The sequence below is a fragment of the Gadus macrocephalus genome, chromosome 6, assembly GCF_031168955.1.
Source record: "Gadus macrocephalus chromosome 6, ASM3116895v1".
NCBI lineage: Eukaryota > Metazoa > Chordata > Actinopteri > Gadiformes > Gadidae > Gadus > Gadus macrocephalus.
This window is the reverse complement of record NC_082387.1, coordinates 4,749,189-4,764,441: the sequence shown is the minus strand read 5'-3', so window position 1 is coordinate 4,764,441 and position 15,253 is coordinate 4,749,189. Positions and strand designations below refer to the sequence as shown.

Here is a 15,253-nt window from a genome sequence, read left to right as displayed (position 1 = left end):
ATTGGGGGAAAGGAACTTTGGCTTTGACTCCCTCAAGAACATGAACCACGACAAGGAGGAGAAAGGGATCGTTGCCGGGCAGCGCTTAGGCACCTCCGCCTCCGGCGGTGGTCCCTCAGCGGGGCTCAAGCGGGAGACATTCGCCGCCAACAATCCCTTTCTCCTCCATGTCGTGGTTAATGTTCTTGAGGGAGTCAAAGCCAAAGTTCCTTCCCCCCAATTCATTCTCAACCTTGGCTGAGATAACCCCCAATACGAGTCTCGTTGTAGAAATACCAGAGACGAGAGTCCGACGTGTTATGCGCCATAACACCAAAAGCAGAACGGTTATCCAAATAACAAGGAAGTGTACAACACTTGCATTACAGTCCTGGAGCTCTATAGGCCTATCTAAATAATATCATATAATACATAGATATCTATATCATATAATACATATTATCACGGCCAAAAGCTGTGTGCGCCTCCAGACGATATTATGAATCACAAACGACTTTGTCGGGTTCTGCGACGTCTCTGGTTCTTCCACTTTCACATCAACCTGAAGTCGACTGAACAGCACGCTGCCGGCTGCCCGCTGCCGGGCGATGGTGCCTCGCGGCAACCGGCGGCATGTCGCAGTTCATGTACTTCAGCGAGTCAATGCCAAAGTTCCTTTCCCCCAATTCCTTCTCAACCATGGCTCAGATAACCCCCACAACAGTCTCGTTGTGGAAATACAAGACACGTCAAAGAACCGACAAGAAACACTTGCGTTACAGTGTCTAGTTCACAATGATGTGGACGTTGAAGAACCAGGAACGTCGGAGAACCCAACGCGGTCGTTTGAGATTCATAATATCGGCTCACACAGCTTTTGGCCGTGATAATATATTATATATATATATATTATATGATATAGATATCTGTGTAGGCTATATGATAATATTTAGATATAGAGCTCCAGGACTCCCGTGTGTTCTAGAATATTTACAGAACACGGCTAAAGGCTATGTGCGCCTCGCCATTGCGATACATCCACTGTAAACAGAGCGCATGGTACCGTGGCTGCAAGCTGCTCAGGGCCACACCCCCACCCTCCTCCTTGACCCGCCTCGCTCCTCCTCATTTGCATTATAGCTAGAGACACCAAAACAGCGCATTTGGGGGAAGCTCAATGTGCGACTGGCTCGGAGTGGCTGTAACTCTGCACCACGGCTGAATTTCGGGAACGTCTTTGAATACTGTGTTGCCCACTAATACCTATATTAAAGAATACATAAAATAGCATGTCATGGGACCTTTAAGTAAACATTTGACTGGAGAAAATGTAATGTGCCGCTACCATACAGTCTTTGACCGCTGACAGCCAGCTACGGAAACATTTAAGGAAGTTTTCCTTCATGTTGAGGTGATAGCTGACCATTATCGTCTCTCTTGCATGAAATGACCTACACTTGAATGATCTTGAACGCTCAAAAAATGTATATACATTTTAAACGGATTATGCAAACTGAAAATATTAAGTTTTTCTAACTTGGCATCTAATTGCGCTTTTCCACTATGGGTACTGACATACTCTTAATCTGCTTTTTGCTTCGTTATCCAGTGGAGATTTAGGTACCACTCGATGTAGCTGTTTGTCAGGCGACGCCACATGAAAGCAACGCCTCGCATTCCCCGTTCGTCAGCTACCAAAGAGAGGAACGTCTGCACCTCTATAGCTAACCACAACATGTTTTTTTCGGTTTGCCATATTCTTGCTCCAGAGGGCACATCATCATCATCATCAGGGGCAACCTAGGGCACTCATTAATTTTTGTTCACGTGTAAAGGGCAGCCAATAAGGCACTTTCTCTCATTTTCACTACCATAGAGGGCACTTTAGCACACTTTTTCAACCATGGGGGCACCAGACGGGCAGAAGGGCACTATAAGGACGAGACGAGCAGAAGGGCACTATCAGGGCACTAGAAGGGCACTGGAAGGGCACTGGAAGGGCACTGGAAGGGCACTAGAAGGACCAGAAGGGCACTATCAGGGTACTAGAAGGGCACTAGAAAGGCACTAGAAGGACCAGACGGGCAGAAGGGCACCATCAGGGTACTAGAAGGGCACTAGAAGGGCACTGGAAGGGCACTAGAAGGACCAGAAGGGCACTATCAGGGTACTAGAACGGCACCAGATGGGCAGAAGGGCACTTGAAGGACCAGACGGGCAGAAGAGGACTATCAGGGCACTAGAAGGACCAGACGGGCAGAAGGGGACTATCAGGGCACTAGAAGGGCACCAGACGGGCAGAAGGGCACTATCAGGGTACTAACACCATTACCACACTCCTCAAGCCATTGGATACCATCTCTCACTCCTTCTCAGTTGAAAAATGCAATAACTTCCTATCCTTCTTCAATGATAAAATCAGCACAATCCACAGCCAGTTGACCATCGACCCCGCCCTACGTCCCAAACCGGATCCCCCCCTAACCACCGGTCAATCCTTCTCCACATTTGCTACCATCACCTCCTCTGATCTTTCCTCCATAGTCTCAACCATGAAATCAACAACCTGCAACCTGGACCCGCTCCCCACCACACTTCTAAAGGCCTGTCTCCCCATTCTCTCCACCCTCATCACTAACACTGTAAACTCCTCTCTATCCTCCGGCCATGTCCCCTCCTCCCTAAAGCTTGCATCATTCACCCCCGTACTAAAGAAACCCGGCCTGGATCCTGATTCCCCTAACAACTACTGCCCCATCTCCAATCTACCTTTTCTGTCTAAAATCCTGGAACGTGTTGTTGCCAAACAACTCATCACCTACCTTGACACCAACGACCTCTTTCAACTCTTCCAATCCGGTTTCCGCTCCAAACACAGTACAGAAACTGCCCTCCTCAAAGTGACCAATGACCTTCTGCTATCCTCTGACACTGGCTCCCTAAATATCCTCATCCTCCTTGACCTCAGTGCTGCCTTTGACACGATCAATCACTCCATTCTCCTCTCCCGTCTCCAATCCACCCTTGGCATCACTGGCACCGCCCTCTCCTGGCTCGGATTCTATCTCTCCGACAGACATCAATTCATCAACATCAACAACTGTCAATCAGCCACTACTCCTCTCATCCACGGTGTCCCCCAGGGTTCTGTGCTTGGTCCACTCCTCTTCATTCTGTACATGCTTCCTCTGGGTCAGATCCTCCGTCACCATGGACTCCGGTTCCATTGTTACGCCGATGACACACAGCTTTACCTCCCCTCCAAAACCATCAGTCCTTCCACCCTCTCAACCCTCTCCAACTGTTTGACTGACATCAAGACCTGGATGCAAAACATCTTTCTCAAACTCAACTCCAACAAATCCGAAATCCTCATCATTGGTCCTGACACCCTCACTCACTCCACTCTGAACTTCACCCTTAACATTGACGGCTCCACCATCACCCCCTCCACCAAAATCCGTAACCTTGGAGTTATCCTGGACCCCACTCTCTCCTTCCTCCCCCATGTTAACCATATTACCAAAACTGCCTTTTTCCACCTCCGAAACATCGCCCGCCTCTGCCCCAACCTGTCAACTACCGCTGCTGCGACACTCATCCACGCTTTCATTTCATCCAGGCTTGACTACTGCAATGGTCTTCTCTACGGCACCACCGACAAAGTCCTCAAAAAACTTCAATATGTCCAGAACTCAGCTGCACGCCTCCTCACTGGTACCCGCTCCAGAGAACACATCACACCTGTCCTCCGTGAACTCCATTGGCTTCCAATTAAACACAGAATCAAATACAAAATCTTACTCACCACCTACAAGGCCCTCAACAGCCTAGCCCCCCCCCTACCTTGCCGACCTCCTCCATCACCAAGCCCCCTCCCGATTCCTCAGGTCCATCTCTGCCAACCTGCTACAAGTTCCACGGACTGAGCGACGGACTTGGGGTGATCGGGCCTTCTCAGTTGCTGCCCCAACCCTTTGGAATTCACTCCCCTCCCACATCAAAGTCTCTCCAACCCTCTCTTCTTTCAAATCTGCCCTCAAAACACACCTTTTCACACTAGCCTTCCCTACCTAACTCCCACCTTATTCTTCATGTTTAACCTCTGTTTTTCTTTTATTCCTAGTCTGTTTTACATAGTTTTGATAGGGCAATATGTAAAGCGTCTTAGAGTACCATATTAAGCGCTATATAAATTTCGTTTATTATTATTAAAGGGGGCACTAAAAGGGCACCAGACGGGCAGAAGGGGACTATAAGGGGACTACACGTCATTGAATTTTCTTGTTCTAGAGGGCACATCATCATAATTGATTGTATGAAGGAGCACCCTAGAGGGCACCTAATCATGTTTTGCACGTGAAAAGGGCAGCCAACAAGGCATTTCCTCTCGTTTTCAACACTCTTGAAGGGCACTTTAGCGCGCTTTTTCAACCATTAAGCCTGCCCCCCCCCCTGAGTCCGCCACTGCTTGGTAGAGAAACTGCCCACCAGAATGGAACCATAATCCCACCAGATAAGAGAGGAAACCAGAAGCCAGACCCTGTCACCATCAGAGCTATGGAAACTAGGCAACGCAATACGGACAACCAGGCACATGCCTGGTAGCCTTCCTATAATAGGACAAAACGTGCCCCCTGATAGGCTCAACTCCGATTGTCTCCAGACGCGCCACCGTACCAAACTTGTCCAAACGGATCTCAAATCAACCCGAGTTTAAAAAAAATTTAAAGTGTGCTTTGCTTTTACAAGCACACACATAAACACAGGCTGTATGTAATAAGATAAGAACAATCTGCACAGAGAAAAAGGCAGGTGCCATTGTACAGCAAGGACAATGGAAAACAGGAGAGGTCTTAGATTGAGTAGCCTACAGAACCATCTGCGCAGATACGATTTTTTTTTTCAAAACCAAGAGCTGGCAATAGATATCTGCACACTGGATCTCTGAGGGATGAGTCAAATATGTCCACTCTGTCAATACATCTGAATATGTAAAGGTTTATAAAAAACTATCAATGTATATAAATGTACATACACAAATATTAATGAATATATTTATATTAGAGTAATGCATGAGTCAATGCATAATACGAGTCAATGCATGATTCAGTAAGGGTCCAAATTGAGTGAAATTCACTGCAGGTCTTAAGCCTCTTATGTGGGGTTGAAGCCTTACTGGTGGAGCCTGATAGCTACTGTTTTACAGCGCCTGGATTCTTCTCGATTATCAAATGATACATCCAAGCATTTATTGAAAAATAACCAAGGACTGGCCTTTATGCAAAGATCCATACCATACACAGACAACATACTGACTGATCGATTCATCATTAGCCTACATTGCTTGATGGGCAGTACCGGGAATGCAAGGGTTCAGTTTTTACACACAAGGAATATAATTATTTATTTTTCCGAAGTTACAATCAATAAAAAAAACATTAAAAAAACATGAAATACAGTTTGTACAATTACTATTAGCTGTCATAACAGCTCTAGGGTTTTCCTTGATGCACCTATGGCCAACAACACTGTTCTAAAGCAGTGTGCGTGTAATTAGCTGTTGGCTGTTGACCCGTGCTCTGGTGACTGCAGAAACTCGTAGGGGTCATGCACCATCTCCGAAGCGCCCCCCAGGTGGGACGGACTCCCTTAGGACAAGAAAATATATACGTTTGAGCCACAACTCTTAGATATAAAATGCTTTTAATTGATCCAGTACTTAATAGGTTTGCAGTAAATTGATAATGGAGTATAGGTCATAAATATTCTTGTAGGGTCCTTTCAACTCAACTTTCATAAAGTACACAGAATAGTTACAACTGGTAAATAGTGTGCGTCTTAACTAAGAATATCTAGTATAGCCTGAACAAGCATGGCGGTGCAAAACATACATCAACATGCAAACATCATGGATACATCTTTGTTTCCATCCTTCTAATATCAAATGTATGTTGGGACGTGGTACCCAGGTGCTGCTGGTCCCTTTCGGAGGCATTGGACAGTGAGGACAGGTTGGAGGAGGGCCTGGAGCCCACCCGCTCCCCCTGGCCCTCCTGGAACTCCTGCAGCAGTTTGTCTGCCTCCTCAAAGTGCTGCTGGCCCTCCTCATGTCCCGCCTCCTTCTTCACACTTTTACCTGATAAGGGAGAATCAGGTAACACCATATATATAAAAAAAAACGTTATTTAACCTGACATTTAAATATCTTTTTTCACACCAAAGAACAACGTGCCAATAAATCATTCCGATTTATTGAGTTGAAGCAAACAGAACAAAAAAGATTACCTAAGGAATTGAGCATGGAAATATCTAGAGACATGTCAGGGTAGCCCTTCAGCGACATGAATTCCAGCACTGAGCTGCTCTCTCCCAGACCACCTCCATCTGTGATCTGAGCATATGCAAAGCGTCAATAACATCACTCTGGATGGTAAAAACAATTAAAAGTATTCAATATTCTGTTCTTTTTAAATACCTGCATAGCACAAATATCTGCTTTGGTCTCGTCAGATTTCGGGCTCATGTTTCTTTTCTGTGGAATAAAAATCAGTACAAGATTACGGTAGGTTAGCTGATAAATCAAGGAGCATGGGAACAGACCCAAGAGAAGGAAAAAAGTTATTAGTTATCATCCAACACAATACAAATAGAAAGGTCAGATACGTATGCATATAAACAAACATTGGGAACCACTGCGTAAGAGGAGAGAAAGTGGTTACGGTACCTGTCTGATTTGATGGACAGCTTTTGTGTGATCCCCTGCAGTCATCTTATCCAGGAGGCCATCCACCAAGCGCTTTGTGACACTTCCACAGCCTTTGACAAACTCCTGGACACTGAGACCAAGGTTCACAAGGAGTTAGTGAATGCATGAAGGACAGTGGATATACCTCACTATAAAACAGGGATGGGTTGCAGTAAGGACATCAAAGCTATAAGCAAACAGGCTGAGACCAATCCTCTACCATGTAACATCCAACCATGAAGACCTTACCTCAGAGCACACTGTACCCCGGTGTCATCGCCATAGGCTGAGTAGAGCATGTCCATCTCATCTGGGAGCAGGTCTGGGTAGATGGAGTTCTTCTGCAGGCTCTGTGTGTTGTAGGCACTACTGAGGAAGGTCACTGTATTGGGGTTCGACAAAACATATCAAGCAACATGCAGTGATTATTGTTTATTTAAATAAATATGTTAAAAAAAAATCACAACAGCAACGACAATGTGAAAATACAATGCCATACCTTTGTGTCTCCGGTCGTCTTTAAATCCCAGGGTCGTTAATCCAGGCAACAGTTTATTCGATAGGGAATTTAAGTCCACCGGGTGGGTCTCCTCATCTGAGAAATAGGACACATCATTTAGGAAATGTGGTGGAACCAACCCAATCAATTTTATATGTATTGCATAGTAGAATAGAGAGTTGGAATTGTGATGGCAAACCTCCTTTATCAGGGTCAAGCTTATTCACGACAGCATAAACGATAGCGCTCTCTGCTTCTTTACGCAAGTAGCCCATCTAAAAAGAAAGACGGATGGTACGTTACAAACATCAGCAAATTATAGAACAGAAAGGATCACTACGTTTACAGTTTTTTGCTTAATCTTAGAAATGATGCACACCACTAACATGTCCTCAAATTAGTATTGATTAAATGTTGTTAGGCCAGATGGATTAGATCTCAAATGTAACATTTGATGTGCTGTCTTAATACTGCCCTTCTACTAGGCAACTACCTACATTCATTGCACTAGCGGATCACCACACTGAAACAAGGCCACAGTCAGCAGTGGTCAATGTTCTAACTTTGGTCCCCCTCATGGGTCCCCCTCATAGTGGAGCACCTTAGAGTTGGGCATGTAGCGGTTGATGCGGTCCCGGGCCTCATCTGCAGCGTGCTCCACCAAGGCCAGCACATGCTCCTCCGCTGTGCTGTCAGTTAGACTGCAGGCGTTTCCTTCTGGCTCGAACAGGTAGCTGTAGTCCAAAGGTGATCATTTTTGCACAATTATAGAGGATTTATTGATTAATCACACCTCATCTTTTTAACATAGCGTAGAAACTAAAACGGTTACTTTGCGTACTTTATAGCCTCTTTCAGGTCTTTGACTGGCTGCTTTTTAGACTTCTTGGCGAACTCCACAGGGAGGGGGATTATCTCCAGGGGAGGGGTTTCCTCCACCAGGTCTTCGTCTCCCAGGATGGCGGCTTGTTGGGAGTAGTCCATGTCCTGCATAAAAGACATGCTGCGCTTCAGCGCCAACAGACGCTCCTAGGGACACATCACATATAAGACATTTCACTTTGTGTATAATAACCACACTTGAAATATATAAAATGTAGCGAATATTAGCATAGCATTATCGTGTATAACAGTGCTGTATATGATGTCAATATAATAATAGGAAGTTCCATACAAAAAGCCAAAGTCAGTTTTAACAGCAAACTTAGAATAATGATCCGATTCACAGCAGTCTTCTAGATGCCGAGGGTCTTTATTAATGACTTTACCTTGCTCATCATCTTGAAGCCTGTGTGGAGCAGCTTCTTGGCAGCTTTGTAATAGACAGTCTCTGGTCTATTGTACACCATGGCGTTGTCACACATCAGCTTAAAGTCAGCCTATTGGGGAGACGAAGAAAAATAATTGAATATGTCCATGTATTGATCACCATCTACCAAACCCTAAATAATAACAAAATAGGCAAAATAGTTGCCTGACCTTGAATTCTGTCATAGTAGTGTATTCATTGGCAAAAATCTTGTCTTTCATGGTGCTGAAGTCCATGGGATGTTTGATGATTGTCGAGTAGCCTGGGGCAATGGCATCAGTCACTGGAAAGGCGAAGAACCCGTGCTGGTCTTTTCTGTGAAACAGAACCATAACAAGATCTCTATGAAGACCCCGATAATTTTGCGCACAACATAAGACCAATACTAAAATAACTGTTATAGAATTAATGTGTGAATAAAGCGTTCCTAACCTCTGGAGCTGGCGCTGGAAGTGCTCCAGGAGTTGTTGACGAGGAGTACACTCATTCTCTGAAATATTAAATATTAGAAATACAGTCAGAGGCATGGAGAGGTCTGTTTGTGAGTCAGTCCAGAGTACAGAGTCCTTGTTACCTTGCTGTGTCCTGCAGGCCCGGACCGGCCTGTCCCCCAATGGATCCATCTCCATCTTGATGCTGATATTGGGGTGAAAGTCTTCCAACTCAGGCTCAAGATCAAACTTCTTCCTTTTTTTCTCTTCCGGCTGTTGTAAAATATAGTGCAATACTATTAGTCATATTAGTGACCGTGAGAAAGGATTTAGGCTTGTTACAGGAAGTATTGCTCACCTCTATTGAAATGCTTATACTCTTTGGCAAAGTGAAGGGTTCAACAGCCACGCCAACATTAGGAGCAGAGGATGCTGAGGCTGCTGCCTGAGATTCATTCTGTTCACGCTCCCTCTTCTTCCTCTTTTCCTCCTGGGAGGGAAATTAAAGTTGTGACTCCTAACACAGGTATAGGGACAACTCAAGTCTATACAAGTTGAGCACTATGTAATGTTTTAAAAAGCCCACCTTGCGTCGTCTCCTCTCCTCATCATTGACATGTTTGTCTTTGTCCTTGTCAGATTTCTTCTTCTTCTTCTTCTTCTTCTCCTTATGTCGTTCTCGGTCGTGGTCGGACCTGTCGTCGTAATAGCTGGAGTCATGTCCTGACCCAGAGAGTTCTGTCACCTCGCTGCCACCCACTTTGAGGACGAGCTTCAGAGGTTTTTCGTGAGGCTTGTCCTCGTAGTCTAACAAAAAAAACAGTTGATGATAAGAATACCTTTATATACAAACTATACATATATATATATATATATATATATATATATATATATATATCACATATATATATATATCCCATATATACCCACTCATGCATATTCGGAGTAAAATGCAGTGGATATATTCATCTGGTTAAATGTGAATGTACGAACCCCAGAGCAGGTTAAATGTGAATGTATGAACCCCATAGCAGATAAATGTGAAGGGATGAACCCCAGAGCTCGCAGGCATGATGAAGTATCTGCTCAATCTAACAATGCAACCTATTAGCTATAGCTTTTAATTGGACTACAAAGACTACGCTTAGCTGGCTATTCCTGCAGAATAAAATACACAACACTGATCTAAGCCCGAATCTAACTCGATAATGTGCTTTAACCATATATATAGATATCTATATCTATATATGGATATCTATACTGGCAGGACCACTGAACAGCTCCGTGAACCAACACATGAACCAGGACAAAAACGTTACACATCGAGGTACAATAGTGTAACGTTACCATCTACTGTTCTCCACTCCGGTTTGTGTTTCTTATGTTTCTTTCCCATTTTTTCGACTTATAAATATCCAATTGGGTAGCTTTCTTGGTATGAGCTAACAGATGAGCTAACTACAACATAGGTCCACGGCCGGAAGTGACGGGCTACAGAGTTCCTGTTAGATAAAGCAGCGCGCAGATCAAACCCCGGGTTTAAACGCTTCATGTAGCGGTTGAATCGCCGTCTGCACACCAGCCACTCCCAGGTAGAAGCGCGATCTCCCTCATCGAGTCGACCGTGTACATATACCTACTAGCACTCCGTTAATGGTATGAACATGTGTCTTCATGTAGAACAGGGTTGTAGTCTGGCATGCTAACACGATGCTGCTAGCTCTCAGCTGTCATCATGTGGAGGCTGAATGACCATTCCTATATATTCATATACCTACTACATATTCCTGTATTAGGATTATAGAGATGATAGTTCTTGATCCATTCTGAACATTGCCAACCCCCGTCTAGACAAATGTGTGTATGTTCTAATCGTTTTACAGATATGGAAGGTGACAATATGGATGTCAGTCATCGGAGCCATCGGAGTGTTCATGTGGAGGTTCATGTTAAATCTCACAGGTAGGGCGTTTTTGTGTGTGTAAGCAAAGCATAAAGTCTGGAGTAGAAAGCTATCAACAACTGTTGATAATTTCGATGTAGGATGCCTTTGTAATATCCATGGTCATCATATTCTCAGCACAGCCAAGCGGTCAGATGTGCAGACACATGTCCTGGCTTTACTGGGTCGTCATTGCACTGTTTTTGGAAATCAGAAGTGGAGAGATTTTGACGAAGAGTTCCTAAAGAAGAATGTGGAATCTGTTGCTGTTGTAGATGAGGAGGACATGGTGAGATAGTCTACACTTCACAGACCACAACGGCAAGTCTGCTATTGACATCAGTAATTACTATACCGTTATTCCCGTCTCTCTTGAAGCCTGTGGATCTGAAGAGCTCTGATGTTTCCCTGCACATCTTCACTCTTAATGATGATGGCCCTAGCACGCTCAACCTGGAGGAGGACGAGGAGCTCTCGGCAGCCAATCACTGGCTACTGCCGGCAGGTAAGAACATTACATATTAACCAGTAATAATCAATAATGTAACACAATGATTTAACCAAATGGGAGGCTAAACATTAAAAGTAAACCGTTATATCTTTTCATTTTATGACATGTAAAGGCAAGATTATTTCAGGGAACCTTGAATAAAGCGGTCCGACAATTTTTATTTATTGTTTTATTTCTTTAACAGCTGAATTTAATGGAATTTGGGAGAGCCTGGTATATGAAGATGGAGTTAAAACACAGGTATGATAACTTGATCCCTAATGCAATTGGTAGCTGATAATATTGGATGGGCTTCAATTTTCCCAAGTGTTTTCTCTTTTCCTTTAGCTTTTGGATTATGTCTCGACGACAATTTTCTTCTCAGACAAAAATGTTGACAGCAACCTTATATCGTGGAACCGTGTTGTGCTGCTTCATGGTAATATATATAGACAGTAAATATATTTGGACTCCTCATTACCATGTCAATAATTGTCACATTAATGTTCGATAATTAAATTATAATTATGATCCGTGTTCAGGTCCCCCAGGCACAGGGAAGACATCCTTATGCAAAGCACTTGCACAGAAGTTGTCCATTAGACTTTCAAACCGGTAAACAAAGCCTCTTTTCAGATGAAGTTTCTAAGGCGCTTCCATCTCTATCCCTGCTTTTTGAAGCCATCCACATGCTCCTCCCCTGCAGGTATTCCTACGGGCAGTTTGTTGAGATAAACAGCCACAGCCTCTTCTCAAAGTGGTTCTCAGAGGTAAAACTGAAATGGTCTCTTGAGTAGTTCAAGTATGTTTTCTAAAATTGCATGTTCTTGTTAGAGCTGAAGAGGCAGTCATGGCTAACAGTGTTTCTTGTGAATACGCAGAGTGGTAAACTGGTGACTAAGATGTTCCAGAAGATCCAGCAGCTTATCGATGACAAAGACGCTCTTGTGTTTGTTCTGATTGATGAGGTAAATAAATCTGCCTTTATTAATCCAATGACATTGCTTTGTTCTTTTTACTTTACTTTTCTTTAGTTTCTTGTAGAAAGTCCTCAGATGTTCACAGATTTCTCTATTCTAATAATGAGATTTAATAAATCAGAGTGTGGGCCATGTTACATCTGTTAGGCTCCCATATGAGAGCGGGGTCATTCAATGTAGCGTATACATTCCTCCGACTGCCTCTTTGAAACTCCCTCAGGTGGAGAGCCTCACTGCATCGAGGAACGCAAGCCAAGCGGGAACGGAGCCTTCTGACGCCATCCGAGTGGTCAACTCTGTTCTTACGCAACTAGACCAAATAAAGCGGTTGGAATATATTCTATATGTAATATAGATATATCTATATTCCTAATACCTAATGAATCATAAGCCAAATGTTCACAATCACAAAACTCCTTTCTAATTTTCTATGCCTCACCGCATTATTTGAGCCACTGCTCCTGCACCCTATTTATATCTGATGTGAGCTTCGGCTGTCCCATCGGGAAAGAATACAGTCCATCTTCCTTACTTTTCCGCTGTTCATTTGAAGACACCCCAACGTGGTGATCCTGACGACCTCCAACGTGACGGACAAGATCGACCTGGCGTTTGTGGACCGGGCAGACATCAAGCAGTACATCGGCCCCCCGTCGGAGAAGGGCATCTACAACATCTACCTGTCCTGCCTTGAAGAGCTCATGAAGGTCAGACACACGACCGTCCACAAATGGATCAATTGCATTTTTGTGAAGCTATGTGTCCTAATGGACTCTATGCTGGACACACACTTTTTCTGATTGGTTTCATATTGCTTTATTTTTGTCCCTGTGTGCATGTATCTATACAGTGCCAGATAATCTACCCTCGACGTCAGCTGTTTACCATGTCTGAGCTTCAGACCATGGGCTTTGTGGAGAGTGAGGTGTCGGATCACAGTCTGATCCTGAGAAACATTGCTCTGTAAGTATTGTGATCCACCATAGTCTCTCAGAATAATCGTCAGCAATTCAATACAAGCCTTGATTGATAATTGCGACCTTCCTTGTCAGAAAGAGCAAAGGTCTGAGTGGAAGAACACTCAGAAAGTTGCCTTTCTTGGCCCATGCCCTCTTTGTAAAGGTAAGTAATTTAAAGGCCATAATAAGCTATGATTTTTTATAAATATTGTGCACGATTCACACCACTCATTGATCAGTGTTGTGCGTAGACGCCGATGGTAACTTTGGAGCGCTTCCTGGAGGCTTTGGACCAGGCCGTCACCAAACAAAAGGTGGAGAAAGCACACTTAGCCAACAGTGTCTGAGGGGTAGCACTATTGTATTAGGCTAATGCCATTTAGGGCTGTTTTACCAATGCTTTCTGTTGGTTTGTTGTTTACCAGGATTTGTTGTTTATTTCAATCAATGTTGTGTTTGGAACATGACACAAGTTCATTACAAATCTGATGATATGGCTTTTGGTTTATGAACTTTGAAGATGAAACTTTCTCAGTAGCTTCTGTGCATTAAAGGTTTGGTTCAATGTTAAATCACTATTGAGATGTTTTGTTAAATCCAAGGTTGTATATTTCTACTATAAAAATTTGTTCATCATAGTTTTCTCAATTAACCAAAATGTCAACATCTGTAAAAAACAAAAAAATCGTATACAAGTTTTTGTATGTTTCAACTCTTGTTCAACGTTTATCCATGTACTCATGTTATTGTGTATACAACATTTTATAAACTTAATTATATCTTCACCAGTTCATTTTCACAGCACTTTTCTGTAAAGAATTGTATAACACTGGTCATTTATTGGCTTTTTGAAGAAAATATAATATCTCTTTTATGCTGGAAATTATATAGCAGCCGGTACATAGTCTTGTGTAATAGATTATATCGATTTGACCAAGTTTGAAGAAGCTGTTGAAAGATAGCTTGCAAGACGGTGAAACTAGAAACACTAGTCCTGGAGCATCCTGATAAATTGGTTGGATTTCCAAATGGAGAAATCTCATGGTGCTTCTGATGGTAACCCTTAATTCTGACTTAATTAGGGTTTCCTCTCCCGCAATGATTTGTTTTTGCAACATGATTGATCCGTTTTGATGTAAAAAAGGCATGACATATCTGGCCTAACAAAAGCCAGCGTGGCGGATCAGCCTATATGTATGATGGTGTTTGGCATTCCCCAAGTCGTGTGCATTCCCCAAGTCGTGTGCCACATTGCATGTCAGCTTGTGGCCTCAGAGAATGTGGCCTTTGTTTGAACTTGACTTGAACAGCTTTGTTAACTCTACTTTACAAGCTTTCCCTGTGTTTGTCTTGGTTTTTGCTTGCTTTGTTTGAATCATCAGTGTCACCTATTGGCCATGTCTGACTATGACTATACACATTTGACAATGCTTTTATTGTTGTCTGGTAAAGAAGATTAATGTTTTTTGGATCAAGACGAGCATTGATTATTAATCACTATTACAATAAGATGTATTTTTAATAGAAAATGATTTATTGAATTTGGTTCAAAGAGAAAATGTAAAGAATGAAAACATGATTCCCCTCTGCAGTACCATTCAATTATTAAACCATATTAAAACATCTTTCCAAAGAACACAAGTTGGGAAAAATGACAAGCCAAATGTCTAAAGTTATACATTTTCATTGATGAGATGGACATCTTGGCGTAGCCTTGTGTAAAGTCTACTGCCTACTTTCACTCTTTTTTAACAACGTTGAGTGAATCTCACTGTCCATGTTTGAGTCCTACATGGGTGTTAATCCGTTCTAAACGTGTGGCTGTTTGGACATGTTTGAGCTGTGTGGGATAGAGACGTAGCGGCACAGAAACCTGAAGAAAGGAGAGAGACGACAAAGTGAAATGGAGATAATCA

General features: G+C 43.2%; 2 protein-coding genes across 6 annotated transcripts; one reads left to right on the top strand and one right to left on the bottom strand.

The window, feature by feature from the left end:
• Positions 1-5,354: 5,354 nt before the first annotated feature.
• Positions 5,355-10,456, bottom strand: brd9 (bromodomain containing 9). 2 transcript variants are annotated; one of them, XM_060053638.1, is made up of 17 exons: positions 10,314-10,456; positions 9,553-9,773; positions 9,325-9,456; positions 9,110-9,239; positions 8,968-9,025; positions 8,706-8,850; positions 8,495-8,605; positions 8,068-8,255; positions 7,828-7,960; positions 7,426-7,501; positions 7,227-7,322; positions 6,977-7,109; positions 6,707-6,818; positions 6,458-6,514; positions 6,268-6,373; positions 5,948-6,118; positions 5,355-5,630 (listed from the first exon to the last, which is right to left on the bottom strand). In XM_060053638.1, the coding sequence occupies exons 1-17, from the start codon at positions 10,360-10,362 to the stop codon at positions 5,536-5,538; spliced, it is 2,013 nt and encodes a 670-aa protein (XP_059909621.1). In that variant the 5' UTR covers positions 10,363-10,456; the 3' UTR covers positions 5,355-5,535. The 2 variants fall into 2 exon arrangements, with proteins under 2 accessions (XP_059909621.1, XP_059909622.1); XM_060053639.1 differs by lacking the exons at positions 5,355-5,630; positions 6,268-6,373 and having other exon boundaries at positions 5,956-6,118.
• On the top strand, positions 10,440-14,812 carry trip13 (thyroid hormone receptor interactor 13). 4 transcript variants are annotated; one of them, XM_060053640.1, is made up of 14 exons: positions 10,440-10,558; positions 10,850-10,928; positions 11,047-11,197; positions 11,287-11,413; positions 11,604-11,659; positions 11,747-11,837; positions 11,941-12,013; positions 12,105-12,168; positions 12,280-12,366; positions 12,599-12,705; positions 12,932-13,085; positions 13,229-13,341; positions 13,431-13,500; positions 13,589-14,812. In XM_060053640.1, exons 2-14 carry the CDS (start codon positions 10,852-10,854, stop codon positions 13,682-13,684), a joined length of 1,266 nt encoding a protein of 421 aa, XP_059909623.1. In that variant the 5' UTR covers positions 10,440-10,558; positions 10,850-10,851; the 3' UTR covers positions 13,685-14,812. The 4 variants fall into 4 exon arrangements, with proteins under 4 accessions (XP_059909623.1, XP_059909625.1, XP_059909626.1 ...); XM_060053642.1 differs by having other exon boundaries at positions 13,577-14,812; XM_060053643.1 differs by having other exon boundaries at positions 10,458-10,622; positions 13,577-14,812.
• Positions 14,813-15,253: the final 441 nt, after the last annotated feature.

Excerpts from the sequence above, each read along its gene's own strand:
- brd9 (XM_060053638.1), bottom strand. The coding sequence starts at position 10,362 with ATGGGAAAGAAACATAAGAAACACAAACCGGAGTGGAGAACAGTAGAT. Across the intron at positions 9,240-9,324 it reads GTATAAGCATTTCAATAGAG|CCGGAAGAGAAAAAAAGGAA; the intron begins GTGAGCAATACT and ends ATTTTACAACAG. Across the intron at positions 6,515-6,706 it reads CTGTCCATCAAATCAGACAG|AAAAGAAACATGAGCCCGAA; the intron begins GTACCGTAACCA and ends TTTATTCCACAG.
- trip13 (XM_060053640.1), top strand. The coding sequence starts at position 10,852 with ATGGAAGGTGACAATATGGATGTCAGTCATCGGAGCCATCGGAGTGTT. Across the intron at positions 11,838-11,940 it reads CCGTGTTGTGCTGCTTCATG|GTCCCCCAGGCACAGGGAAG; the intron begins GTAATATATATA and ends ATCCGTGTTCAG. Across the intron at positions 12,014-12,104 it reads TCCATTAGACTTTCAAACCG|GTATTCCTACGGGCAGTTTG; the intron begins GTAAACAAAGCC and ends CCTCCCCTGCAG.